The sequence below is a fragment of the Anopheles merus genome, chromosome 3L (assembly GCF_017562075.2).
Source record: "Anopheles merus strain MAF chromosome 3L, AmerM5.1, whole genome shotgun sequence".
Lineage (NCBI taxonomy): Eukaryota > Metazoa > Arthropoda > Insecta > Diptera > Culicidae > Anopheles > Anopheles merus.
Window position 1 is genome coordinate 31,025,571 of NC_054085.1, and position 12,666 is coordinate 31,038,236.

At 48.8% G+C, this 12,666-nt stretch overlaps 3 protein-coding genes across 10 annotated transcripts; 2 read left to right on the top strand and 1 right to left on the bottom strand.

Annotated features, from left to right (window-relative positions):
- The first annotated feature begins 535 nt into the window (after positions 1 to 535).
- LOC121599621 (palmitoyltransferase Hip14) lies at positions 536 to 5,691 on the top strand. Its single transcript, XM_041927566.1, has 4 exons — positions 536 to 1,860; positions 1,937 to 2,099; positions 2,175 to 2,294; positions 3,158 to 5,691. Exons 1-4 carry the CDS (start codon positions 640 to 642, stop codon positions 3,517 to 3,519), a joined length of 1,866 nt encoding a protein of 621 aa, XP_041783500.1. The 5' UTR covers positions 536 to 639; the 3' UTR covers positions 3,520 to 5,691.
- Positions 5,692 to 6,309: 618 nt separating this feature from the next.
- On the top strand, positions 6,310 to 7,139 carry LOC121599626 (transmembrane protein 14 homolog). The gene is made up of 2 exons (XM_041927581.1): positions 6,310 to 6,547; positions 6,655 to 7,139. Exons 1-2 carry the CDS (start codon positions 6,472 to 6,474, stop codon positions 6,915 to 6,917), a joined length of 339 nt encoding a protein of 112 aa, XP_041783515.1. The 5' UTR covers positions 6,310 to 6,471; the 3' UTR covers positions 6,918 to 7,139.
- A 1,201-nt stretch (positions 7,140 to 8,340) lies between these two features.
- Positions 8,341 to 12,655, bottom strand: LOC121599623. Of its 8 annotated transcripts, none has more exons than XM_041927576.1 (5): positions 12,465 to 12,647; positions 11,819 to 12,401; positions 11,169 to 11,701; positions 10,326 to 11,105; positions 8,344 to 10,265 (listed from the first exon to the last, which is right to left on the bottom strand). In XM_041927576.1, the coding sequence occupies exons 1-4, from the start codon at positions 12,510 to 12,512 to the stop codon at positions 11,055 to 11,057; spliced, it is 1,215 nt and encodes a 404-aa protein (XP_041783510.1). In that variant the 5' UTR covers positions 12,513 to 12,647; the 3' UTR covers positions 8,344 to 10,265; positions 10,326 to 11,054. The 8 variants fall into 8 exon arrangements, with proteins under 8 accessions (XP_041783506.1, XP_041783505.1, XP_041783508.1 ...); XM_041927575.1 differs by having other exon boundaries at positions 11,169 to 11,669; positions 11,754 to 12,401; XM_041927572.1 differs by having other exon boundaries at positions 8,341 to 10,265; positions 10,326 to 11,701; positions 12,465 to 12,655.
- Between the last annotated feature and the right edge of the window lie 11 nt (positions 12,656 to 12,666).

A 12,666-nucleotide genomic window follows, 5' to 3' on the forward strand; every position in this document is an offset into this window, starting at 1 on the left:
ACTGATATTAAAAGTATACCTGTAAAATTCCAAAAGTCATGTTTAGTTCGTTCCTTTTTCGTTCCCTGAATTATTTTCCATTCATTCGTTGATGTCATCCACGCGATGTTCCAGTAGCTGCTTTTTATCAATCTCTTGCATTTTCTTTCTTTTTCTCCCCCAAGTGAAAAAAAAACACAAACTTGTCACACCTGTCACCACTGTCACAATAACGAAGAGGATGAAAAAAATCGAAACCTGCGGATTGATAAAAAGTGCGATGAATGAATTTAATTTCGGAACATTAGCGAGGGGCCGCTGCGAAAAGTGATCCTTCCGTGCGATAACAACCCGCAAACTGCGGGGGAGCAGCAGGAAGAGGGCGAACCCTTGTGTTGTGTTGGGACGAACATATCATTTTCCGGTTCAGTGCAGTGCGGAATCTAATCGCGCGGTTTCCACAGTACGCCAAGCGTGAAAATAAATTAGGGCGCCCTTCCGCCTAAGATTAGATTAATCCCCAAACATCGATAGGTAGAACGAGAGAGGGAGAGAGAGAGTGAACATCTCCCCTGTGGGCCGGACTGTAACGCACGGGGTAGAATCGGGAGGGGCTCCGTTTGGCTCCAAAACACGCCACCGCCTAAAGCGAGCGGAAGCATGTACCAAAGCGCTTGCACTGCGGCGGCCGCCGGCGGTTGCTCCGAGCCGGAGCGCCATGACCGGGACGGGCTGATCACGCACGAGACGGCCGTCGCCCCGGTCGAGCACGATTACAGCGGGTTCGATATCGTGAAGGCCACCCAGTACGGGGCGATAGCGCGCGTGAAGGAGCTGATCGAGGCGGGCTGGGACGTGAACCAGCCGGATAGCGAAACGGTCACGCTGCTGCACTGGGCCGCCATCAACAATCGCAAGGACATCATCAAGTACTTTCTCGACAAGGGTGCGATAGTGGATGCGGTGGGCGGCGAGCTGAACGCGACCCCGCTGCACTGGGCCACTCGGCAGGGCCATCTGGGGGCGGTGGTGCTGCTGCTGGCGGCCGGTGCCGACCCCAGCCTGCGCGATGCGGAGGGCTGCTCCTGCATCCATCTGGCGGCACAGTTCGGCCACACGGCGCTGGTAGCGTACTTCATAGCGCGGGGCGTCAATCCGGACCTGCAGGACCGGGGCGGCATGACGGCGCTGATGTGGGCGGCGTGGAAGATATCCGCCCTCGATCCGGTCCGGTTGCTGCTGACGCTCGGCGCCAATCCGAGCCTGGCGGACCATACGCACGGTAATACGGCGCTGCACTGGGCGATACTGGCGCGCAACGCGACCGCCATCAGCACGCTGGTGCTGAAGGGCAAGGCGAACATGGAGGTGCCGAACCTGCGCGGCGACACGCCGCTCACGATGCTGCAGCCACACCTGGGCTCGATCTGGATCGGCACGAAGGTGTCGGACCGGATCCGGGAGGCCACGCAGCAGTCGCACCGGCGCAACCCGCTCGTCCGCATGACGCTCGACAAGCGGTTCCGCTGGTGGAGCATGATCGCGACGCCCTTCCTCGTCTTCTACCTGGTCGGGCTGGTGTTCTGTGCCGACACGCAGATCATCATCAAAATATTCCTGCTCGCCTGCCTGTACAGCGTGGCGTACACGATCGGGCAGCACCTGTTCGACGAGAACCTGATGGCGCTGCTGCCGCTGAGCGTCTACATGGCGACGAAGCTGTGGTTCTACGTCACCTGGCTGACGTACATTGCGCCGACGGTTTCGTTTCTCGCCTCGCTGGCGTTCCTCGCGTGCAGTGCGGGGCTGTGGGTGTGCTTTCTCAAGTCGTGGCGCGGCAACCCGGGCGTCATCCAGCCGACGCAAGAGCAGCGGTTTAGGGTGCGTTGGGAAAAGAAGGGTTTATTGTACGAAAAATAGGCAATTAATGGTTTGTTTGTTTTTTTTTCTTTTCCAGACCATCATTGAACTTTCCGAGCGTGGTGCAAGCGGATTTGAACCGTCGGCTTTCTGCTCCGCCTGTCTGGTCCGGCGGCCGGTACGCTCGAAGCACTGCTCGGTGTGCGATCGGTGCGTCGCCCGGTTCGATCACCACTGCCCGTGGGTGGGCAACTGTATCGGTTTGTATTGGAGCGCATTGCGCCTCCCCTTAACCGGTGGGACCATTGTGTAAAACGCAATTCGTTTCGTTGCAGGTGCGAAAAATCACAAATACTTTATGGGATTCCTGTGGATGCTGCTGATCATGTGCGGCTGGATGCTGTACGGTGGCTCCAATTTCTACGTGCAAACGTGCTCGATTAATATGGATGAGGGTAAGGGAGGTGGGGGGAGTCTCGGGCACAGAATCAAAGGAAAAAAGGAAAAACGATTATTTTAGTGATGGGAAAGATGAAGTTTTCGTCGGAATCGATTCTGGATAGTAGGTCATTTCCTTGGTCGGAATCGACTCCGGAATTAACTTCCGAATCGGAATCGTATTGGAATTGGCTTCGGAATCGAACTCGGCGCCGGAATCGGAATTAGCTCCGAAATTAGAATCGGCTTCGAGATTTGAATCGGTTTCGGCATCTCCATAAGAAGAGACGTTTGGGTCCAATGGTGCTACGTATGGACAGCCGCCAAGAATCAAAATTTACTACTAAAGGATCCATTCTCATGGGGATTCTCGGACTTATTTAGCTTCTGAAACTTCTAATTTTAAATCCAGAACTGATTTTCATTCCGGAGCTATTTCCATTTCTAGAGTCAATACTGAATTTCGTTACCGGTGCAAATTGCGGTTACCAGGTCGATTCCGATTCCAGAGCTGATTATGATTTCGGAGCCGATTCCGATCCAGCAACTGAAAGAACTCCGTTGACAACTCTGGAGTCAACTCCAGAATCGAAATCGGCTCCAGAATAGGTTCTGGAGTCGGCTCCGGTATTGGTTCCGGAATTAACTTCCGAATCGGAATAGGCTCCATAAATGCATCCGGAATTGGTTCCGGAATAATTATCGGCTCCGAAGTCAACGCCGGTTTCGGATCTGGAATCGACTCCGTAATCGGAATTGATTCCAGCATGTGAATCGGCTCCGGAATTGATTCCGAACACGGAATCGGAATCGGTTCGGTCTGATTCCGAGTTCCCACTACTAGGCTACTAAGCTCATACATATTTCCTCTTCGCCTCAGGTTTATGGTCAGCACTGCAAGCGATCGGTTCCTGCAATCCGTGGGTCGGCTGGGTGATGGGCAACGCGCTGCTGCACATGTCCTGGGTGACCGTGCTGACCATCTGCCAGAGCTACCAGGTCGTCTGTCTGGGCATGACGACGAACGAACGGCTGAACCGGGGCCGCTACCGCCACTTCCAGGCCAAGGGCGGCAAGAGCCCGTTCAACCGTGGGCCGGTGAAAAATCTGTTCGACTTTCTCGAGTGCAGCTGCTTCGGGCTGGTGCAGCCGCAGCGCACCGACTGGATGCAGTTCTTCGAGTTCGACAAGCACGTCGAGCACGAGCCACTGCTGCGGCCCGACAACTTTCAGTACGTCTGAGCTCGGGTCGGCAGCGAGCAAGGGGCACAGGAAGACGCAGCAGGACAGCAACCCGTTGAGCCCGCCGACCAGCAACCGGAACCGCACCAGGCGGCCCGCCCGGAACCCGGCGGAGCGCGAGTTGGCCACGCTGCTGCGGACGGAAACGATCAACGCGATGCTAAAGTGTGGCAGCAAGTCGAAACTGTACTGACGCTCCAGCAGGCGACCGGCGAAGGCCGTGGTGCTGCAGTGTGAAGGTAACCAAGGTGGTGGTTGGGCAAATCCTCTAGTACCCATCGATTGCATCGATTCTCCTCTCTCTCTCTCTCTCTCTCTCTCGCTTCTTACGCAAAAAACAGTGATAGCTGAGTGAGTTTGGGTGGTGAAAGTGTGTTGGTGATTTAGCGAAGCAGTTAAAAGTTTTCCTTTTCCCGTTTCGTCCATTTTCGTCGGTGCATTTTTCCGCCTCGTTTTGTGCATTATTTACGCAGACGGCGGATGGGATAGGGCAGGCAGGTGGTCGCACTATCGTAGAATTAATTATAGTATTTTGGTATCGTTTTCCTGTGCTGTTTATTTTTTACATGAGTGTGGCAATGCGCAAGAACCGAAAGGCTTTAGATAGGGAGTTAAGAAGATTACGCAGCAAATAGTGTGGGCAGGAAACGCTTATAGAAGAAAACAAAGCATAGAGCACAGAACAATGCCCCGTAACACACAGACACACCAACCATACCAATGATGATGCATAAGTACGCTATACAAACGGGGACAAAAAAAGGGAAAATTAGAGCACGTTTTCGGCAACAAAAAAAGAAGGTAAACGAACAAATGAAAGACACAAATTACTAGCATGTAAGAAGCAAAACATATTGAAACTGTGGAGGAGTAGGGTGTAGGATTAAGGGCAAGATGAAGAAACATTTAAAAGTCAGACACACAAACCCCCATACACACCAAACACAACGGTCGATCGTAGTAGGATGGGCGTATTATGCGTACAGAAACAAAAGATTACAATTCATTCCATTGATCGTGGTGGAAACGAGGCCAGACCTGTAGTGAACCTTTGTAAAGTCACAGGACACAAAACGCATCTCGCATACTCGGTTGAACGATTGTCTCTGTGTATCATTATTTGCATAGCATTTGCATCCTTTTCAGAGACATAAGCAAGTGACACGTACGCAGCACTGTACTGTAAAGTGTATTGATTGCATCCAACCATCCCGTTTCTGATTGTGCTCGGTGTGTAAAAACAAAACAAAACAAACAAATATGAAGAGAAACGGTTCCGTTTCGTTCGTCGCCCCTGCTCCGTGCGGCGCATTCATTGCGCACCGTCACAAATGAAACCATTATCGATACAGCCCAAAATCAAGCAATAAGTGTTGTTGCTAGTTGTGTTTCCAAACGTATATTTCACTATCCTAACCTAGAGCGAAATCCATGTAGATAGTGTTATAAAGAAAACTGTTGGCCAGTGCTGAGGATCGGCGTTTCGTTCGTTTCGTGCTGCAAAACCCGATATGTGTGCGTGGAAGTAATGGGCCGGTACTGTGACGGGAGAGGTGACGAAAATGAGGAGTCCAAACTCCAAACTAATCAACGCTAGCCAAAAAGCGGCGAGCTCTATCGCGTATCCTTGCTAAACTGTTGACTGCTATCTAATCAACTACTATATTCAGGGAGTAAACTAATAGGGAGAAGAATTAAACACACATACACCCAGAGAGAAAACACCACCGTCCCTTTTGCGAGTAGAAGAGTGTTGATTTGTAGATCGTTCTTTGTCGTTCATTCAGCTTTTTGCAAAAGTCTTTCCATTTGTGAAATTTCACTCCCGCTTGTTTTGGGCCCTTTCGATCGTCAGCACTGTTTGATTGATTGGTTTATCAAATCCGCACGCTAAGCTTTCCGCAACAGTAAGGGTTTACTTCTACCGTTAGCTAATCTAACCCCACTCGCTATCACCGAACCTATTCCTTTACAATCGTATTCCGTTCTGAAACATTCTAGTCATTCTTCAGCAGAAACCCTCTGTGCAGAACGGGGACGGCATGCACACTATTACCAGCACACGGCCGGTACAGAATCAGAGAGTCAGAAGGGTGGTCAAACCTGGCTAAGCGAGTGCGCGGCGGAAGAGCTGTAAATTCTTCCAGTAACTAACACTCATACGAAACAAAACAAAACAAAAAAAGCATCAATTTAGGACTAACTGAACGCTTCTTCCAGCTCGCTTGTTCTTATTGTTCCTTGTGGCCTCCGCGGAAAGTGAGGAGAAGAACGAGTGTTTGCAAAACGATTCTCACCCTTCCGACCACGCGGTTTGGTCAAGCGCGCGCGCGCGCGCACACACACGCACTATCGTTAGGAATGGGAAAAAGACTCCTAAGCAATCGGAAAACAGTTACAAAGTATATAAGGCCACCTTAAAGAAAACGGGCCCCATTGTATGTGTAATATTTCCCCTTTATTAAATGCTGGGCCCGAAGGGGGGCCTCGATGGTGCATTTAGGCGAACATACGAACCAGGCAGAGGCAACCACAAAATATAGCCGTACATATAGGAATAGAGTATCTAAACGTTAACCACCAAAAAAAAAACTTGGAGTTCCATTCTTCTATTCGCACACCCACAAAGCACAGGCAATAATGTATTGATAATAAAGATAATAAACAGTAGATAAACAATACATCATCCGTACGCATCAAAACGCCAACGGGCTTGCAACGGAAAGAAAGCGTTGTTCAATTCAAATCCAATCACACACACTTCGGCAGCTGTCAAACGCGGTCCCGCTTACGTTGACGTTTGCCGCGGCTAGTGACAGCCGGATCGTGCGGAAAGTTTATTTACATACCGTCTTCTACCTCCCGAAAAACACGATCCCTCTAGCAGTTGCGCACCGCAAAACAAGTGTGATTTTTTCTTGTGTAAAGCTTAACAAATTCCAACCTGTGAAAATGCCGGCCGATATTCTTGGATTCGCTTACGCAGCAACCGTGGCCGCCGGTGGCATTGTCGGATACGCGAAAGCAGGTTTGTTGTGTGGAAGGGTCGGGTGCGGGGAGATGTTTCGCAATCCTCCAAAAGACTTTATTTTCATCCACGTTTGTTGTTGTTTTGCTCCTTTTTTTGTGGTACAGGTTCCGTCCCCTCGCTGGCAGCCGGTCTTACCTTCGGCGCACTGCTCGGGTACGGTGCGCTGCTGTCGTCGAACGAGCCGCCCCGGCCCCTGCTGCAGATCGGTACGGCCCTGGTGCTGGCCGGTATGATGGGGTCGCGGTGGGCCCGCTCGGGCAAGTTCATGCCGCCGGGACTGATCTGCGTGCTGTCTTGCGCAATGCTTGCCCGCGGTCTTATCTACCACAACCGCTATCTGCCGATGATTGGCGCCAAGCAAGAGTAGAGGTTTGCGTACGGGGAAGAAGGTCGTTAAATTATGCATTTATGCAACGGGCGCTGTCGGACCGGTCCGGAACTGATGCAATATTCCACCCAGCGTCCAATGGGGTCGAAGGTCGTGTCGTGCCGTGGTTCGTGGAAGATAGCGTGCGCAAAGTGACAAGAACGTCGAATCACGGTGATGGGAATATAGCGATAAAATAAAAGTACTAGTATTGTTTCCATACGCTTAGGTACATTTTTTGGCGGAAGCGATGGAAAAATAACACGAAAGAACGAATTGCGAAGCTCGGTTGGATAGATGCAGAAGTGAACAGAGCTATTAGTAACCTCACAGAATCCGGGGAGATTTTTACTCACCCAACAACGTTAATGGTGAGATGATCTTTAGAATCTATAGCGGCGTCTATAGAGCAGAAATCGCTTCTAATGTCATCAAACGCATTGACTATGTTTGTCTGCCTGAATCAACCCGCAGTAAGGTACTGAGTAGGTCACTTGCTGGAGCTAAGTCAGAAGCTCAGCGGGTAGAACTCCAAATCAACACGTCACAGACAAAATACATACAGAGAATAGGGTCCAGGGATAACACCTCAGATGCCTTCCCCTGTATCACCATGGACGAAGACACACTGGAGGAGGTGGGTTCCTTCGTATACCTTGGATCCCAAGTCACATGCGACTCTCACACATCCTTGGAAATTAGGAAGCGCATCCTCGCTGGAAATCGCACCTTCTGTAATCTACGTAAGTGGTAGCGATCTGGTCGAGTCTTCATGCGAACAAAACTGACGGCCCGTTGTGCTCTACGGACATGAAACATGGACCTTACTGGAAGGTGATCTACGCGCACTTGGTGTTTTTGAACCAAGAAGACGGTGGAATGATAAGCTGTATGAGCTACTAGGTGATCCCCCGTTTGGAATCCTGGTGGCAATCGGTAGACTGAGATGGCTGGGGCATATAGCGAGGAGGCCCGTTAGCTATCCAACCAGAGTGGTCATCGAAAGCGACCCAACATGCAGGCGGAGGAGAGGGCCGCAGCGAGTACGATGGCTTGACCAGCTCGAAGCAGACTTGCGGAGGATTGGTGTCTCGAGTTGGAAATTTGCAGCACAGGACCGGGCGTTATGGCGCAACACTCTGTTCTCGGCACGAGTCGACCGACGGCTCAAGTCCGTTGTATATATAGGTCCCTAGCAGCTCCACAAGCTCCTATAGCACAATCTCCATATACTGAGGAATCAGCACAATGTCCTTGAACAATATCCAATGTTAATACACTGTGCACAGAAATCGGAAAGAGGATAATAGGTATCGGAAAGAGGATTAGGGGAAGGTTTGGGTGGATGACACGTTGCATTGTCTCCTCCGAAAAATCAACCAAATCTTCTCAAAATAGAACTTGAATCATGTTGTTCCAGAGCTTTTATCACTATTTATTTATTTTTTATTAATACTCAATATTTAGAATTGTTAAGTAACATTGTAGAGTTCATTTAGCAGTAATTATTGATTGATAAGTTGTTAATGGCGTTTAAATTTCTCAAACCCATATATGATCGTTCAATGCGCTTTGATTAGAGATAAAGTTTAACTCAGCGGCGGATCTAACGGTAGGCGGACTAAGCGGCCACCTGGAGCCCGTCGATATAGGGGCCCCGTAGATCGATTTTCTGACATTCCCCTCTGCTCTATCATCATCTATAGGGACCTCAATTCGTCTTACCGCTTAGGGCCTCTTATATCCTAAATCCGCCATTGCATAGCACAGATTGTAAACATTACATTATTATATCATAACCTTTACTTTATCCTAGTTCACATTGCTGCATTCTGGACTATAAAAGAAGGTTATATCACTACCACTACCACTACCACTACTACCAAGGCACTAAAAGTTCCGATTGGAACCTTAGCTCCAATCCATCGTTACAAATTTCAAACTTTTTCTTATTTCGTACACATCATGTAAGTCACGAATTTCGATATTCGGAACGTTGGGTAACAGTTTTGTAACCTGTTGGCCAATGTCATGCCGCCGAGAAGGAAAAGAGCATATAATTAGTCGAGTCAGTCGAAGCATCGGTTCGATCGTTTTGAGAAAAATAAAACAGTTCGAATATAGAGAAGTTTCTAGCACGAGCGTTTCCAGCGCAGGCAGTTTGGGAAGTGCAGCAGCTAGCTCTCGATAACGCGGCCGATCTGAATAGGAGTAACACTTGAGCCATAGCGTGTGTAGCCGGCGCATGCGTTCAGCAAGCAGATCACACAGCCCGTTCAGCTGTGAGGAATCACATCTAATCAGGAGACATTCTATCGATGCAAGTTGTGCCAACGATGGCCAATCAATTTGTGTGGCGTCTCCCAACTCAAGCCTTTCCAGAAGTGGCATGCGAAAGTCAGCGAACGATAACATTTTGTTGCTGTCCTTGATTGCCAAATGTCGAAGATTTGTTAGGTTGGAGAGGTGATGGAAGGATGCCGGGTTTATCATGCGCAGATACGAGAGCGACAGGCGCTCCAGCTGTACACACGTTTCGCCAATGGCCTGCAGCGTCTCATCCGTCACCAACAAAGGGTGAACTTGTAATATCGTAAGCTGGGTCAGCTGCCGATAAAACTGACTCCCATACGTTGAATTGGTTCTCACGAGCAGGGATAGTGAACGATGCTTCGATAGTGTCTGAATTACCAGCTCTGACAGCTGCTTCAGCTTCCAGTACGGTTCCTGGCCACCGTGCTGTACATACTGCTTACCAATGATGGACCCCAGATCTATTTCTAACACCGAAACGTTCAGGCTCCCCATTTTGGGGCAATCGATCCTGCCGGGCCAAACGTTTCTCAGCAACAGCTTTTGCAGTGAACGGTTGACAAGGGTTAGCTGACTAAACGGGTACGGATTATCCGTAGCTTCATGTCCGATGTACAACTCTTGCAAACTTTCCATCTTAGTCACCACACCCGAAAGCTTTACGGCAATTTTGTGCAATTCATACCCGAGATCCAGCTTAAGCACAACCAATTGCTGTATCAAGCGCGTCGCGAGTAGCTTCTCGTGGGCAGCTTGCACATCATCGAGGCTGTCTGGCTTAGGATGACACCTCACGTCGAGATGAAAGCGGCGGTAGGCACGTTTTGTACGCTGCAGCAGTATGACTGCCTCTTCCATCGTTTCTAAAACGTGTCTCAGCGGCGGCAGATCTTCTTTTCGGTTGGTTTTCTTGCGAGTGCTCAGCACAAACCGACGTGCACTGTAGTCGGCAAACATTTCCTCCAAACGGTGGCATGTTAGTGAAACTGCCTTCAATGATTCGAGATTCAGATGGTCAAAAATGAAGAAGATGAGCTGAAACATGAAACGGAACCATGAAACTATACAGGAATGATGGAACTGATGGATTCTCACCTCTGGGGACAGCCTGTCGAAAGGGGATCCGGCATCGGAGGGTTCCATTATATTTCCGCTCCAATTAACGCTTGGATTGTGACTGTATCTGTAAAATCTGACAAATTGCTATGCTGCGTTCGGCTAGCGTCAAGGGGTGATTTCCGGTGGATGCGCTTTTGCGAAAACATTCGGTTTAAAACATCTGGCTGACAGTGTGTTTGGTCATAAAACCATGTTCGGCCAAAAATACACGAACTGGAATTTCGCGGGCGAGAAACTCCGCCTACTGTAGACGGTCTGCCAGCGCCACAGTGGCGACATCTGGAGTAGTTTGCGTAAAAGTCCATATATATAAAAAAAATTGTGGCCTATTTTTGCTGTACTTCATCCACACGAACTGTCAAACGATGGTTCTGGCCAGTATGGCCAGATTATTATGGCGGTTATGGCCACTTCCAAACACACCGAAAAATCACCGTAATGAAAAAAAATCGGATGAACTATAACGCATTACAACGTTTCTTTTTTCGGTAGACCGATTTCGGCCCACCAGTCGATACGGGGAATTCCAAACGAAATTGCTGATAGTTTGCCTCTATCTCACAAAATAAATCACTTTAGACTTTAACCTTTGCATTTCCAACCTTTGCCGGAATAGGTTGATTGGTTATATTTTAGGTACTGAAGCAACGTTTCTATTCCTAACGCACCTTTTCTAACTCCATGTCTGCATAAATTTTGATTCTTTCAACGTTGGGCACCAGTTTTGGAACCTCGACCGGAACAGTCATTCCGTCGCTGCCGTAAGAAAGTTGAACTGTTAGTTTAGTTAACTGCAGTAAGGTAATTCAATTTCATTACATTGAGGTAATTCAAAGATGGCATATTGTGCAGTACGAGCGTTTTCAGCGCAGGCAGTTTGGTGAGCGCTGCAAATATGCTTGTATACCACGAGAGCTCTAAATCTACTGGTAGCTTGATCCATAAAAAGCGGAGACGGTTCAAGGGTCCATCGAAAAGATCACATATTTGCTTCTCCTGCCAAGGAAAGGCTTGGATCTTCAGCCATTCGATTGAATCAAATCCTTCGACTGGGGGCCAGTAAATTTCCACGAAGTCTAATAGAAGCGTTTTCAGATTGGGCAAGCGAACGCCAGCGAAAGATATGACGTTTCTGGCGGATAAAATGTTCAATTCTCGAAGGTTGGTCAGGTTCGAAAGGAAGCGTAACGAATTCCGGTCTTCCACTTCTAGCACTAGGAAATATAGGAGCTCCAGCTGGACGCAAGATTCGCAAATGGTCTGCAATATCCAATCTGACGCGCCGTTAAAGTTGTAGTACAATTTTTTAAGGTGTTTCAACTGTCGATAAAACTGTACCCTATAGCTTGCAGCTAATGTCGAAGAATGGGGAAACGGATGACTGTGTAAATGTTTAGTAATTACCAGCTCTTTTATGTGCTTCAGCTTCCAGTAAGGTTCCCGAACACCGTGCAGCGCATACTGCTTACCTACGATAGCCTCTATATCGAATGGCCCTTTAACGGCAAGGCTCTGCATATTGGGGCAATCGATCCTGGCCGGCCAAGCGCAGTCCAGCGACAGCTTATGCAGTGAACGGTTGATAAGGTTCAAGTCACTGGACAAAGGCAGATTGACATTTGTCAACTGATGTCGATAACAGATGTCTAGCTCCAGCAAGCAGTCCATCTTGGCCACCACGTTCGACAGAAGTACGGCCAAATTTCCCGATAAAGCCGGTAAATCAAGCTTCAGCACGGCCAGTTGCTGCAACAACTGCTTGTCGAGTATAGCTTGCATATGCTCGATACTATCGGCCTCAGGCTCGTACTGCACATCGAGATGAACCCGACGGTAGCGACGTTTTGTACTCTTCAGCAAAATGGCTGCCTCTTCCACCTTTTCTGCAATTGTTCCCAGCTGATAGTTATAATATGCCAGTCTATTCTCGCGGATGCACAAGAAAAACCGATAAGCACATTGGTTCGCGCATATTTGCTCCAACCGGTGGCATGTAAGAGACAATGCCTTCAACGCCTCCAAATCAAGATAATCGCATATGGTGCAAATAAGCTGGAATGCGAAATAGAGTTGGAGCTGACACTGCCCAGGATTGATTTAAAAGCAGTTACTCACCTCCGGAGGCAGCTTGTCGAAAGGGGACCCGGCATCACACGAATCCATTATACGTTTCGATTATGATCTTTGAAAATCTCTGATTGATCCGAATATCTCTGAAAATCTCACCAACTCAACGACTCAAGAGTTAATGTTGAACGACCACGTTGCTTGGATGAATTGTATGTGAACTGCGTTACTTGGATGGATTGCGTCAATC

Excerpts from the sequence above, each read along its gene's own strand:
- LOC121599621 (XM_041927566.1), top strand. The coding sequence starts at position 640 with ATGTACCAAAGCGCTTGCACTGCGGCGGCCGCCGGCGGTTGCTCCGAG. Across the intron at positions 2,100-2,174 it reads GTGGGTGGGCAACTGTATCG|GTGCGAAAAATCACAAATAC; the intron begins GTTTGTATTGGA and ends GTTTCGTTGCAG. Across the intron at positions 2,295-3,157 it reads CTCGATTAATATGGATGAGG|GTTTATGGTCAGCACTGCAA; the intron begins GTAAGGGAGGTG and ends TCTTCGCCTCAG.
- LOC121599626 (XM_041927581.1), top strand. The coding sequence starts at position 6,472 with ATGCCGGCCGATATTCTTGGATTCGCTTACGCAGCAACCGTGGCCGCC. Across the intron at positions 6,548-6,654 it reads TGTCGGATACGCGAAAGCAG|GTTCCGTCCCCTCGCTGGCA; the intron begins GTTTGTTGTGTG and ends TTTGTGGTACAG.
- LOC121599623 (XM_041927572.1), bottom strand. The coding sequence starts at position 10,373 with ATGGAACCCTCCGATGCCGGATCCCCTTTCGACAGGCTGTCCCCAGAG. Across the intron at positions 10,266-10,325 it reads TCGACAGGCTGTCCCCAGAG|CTCATCTTCTTCATTTTTGA; the intron begins GTGAGAATCCAT and ends TTCATGTTTCAG.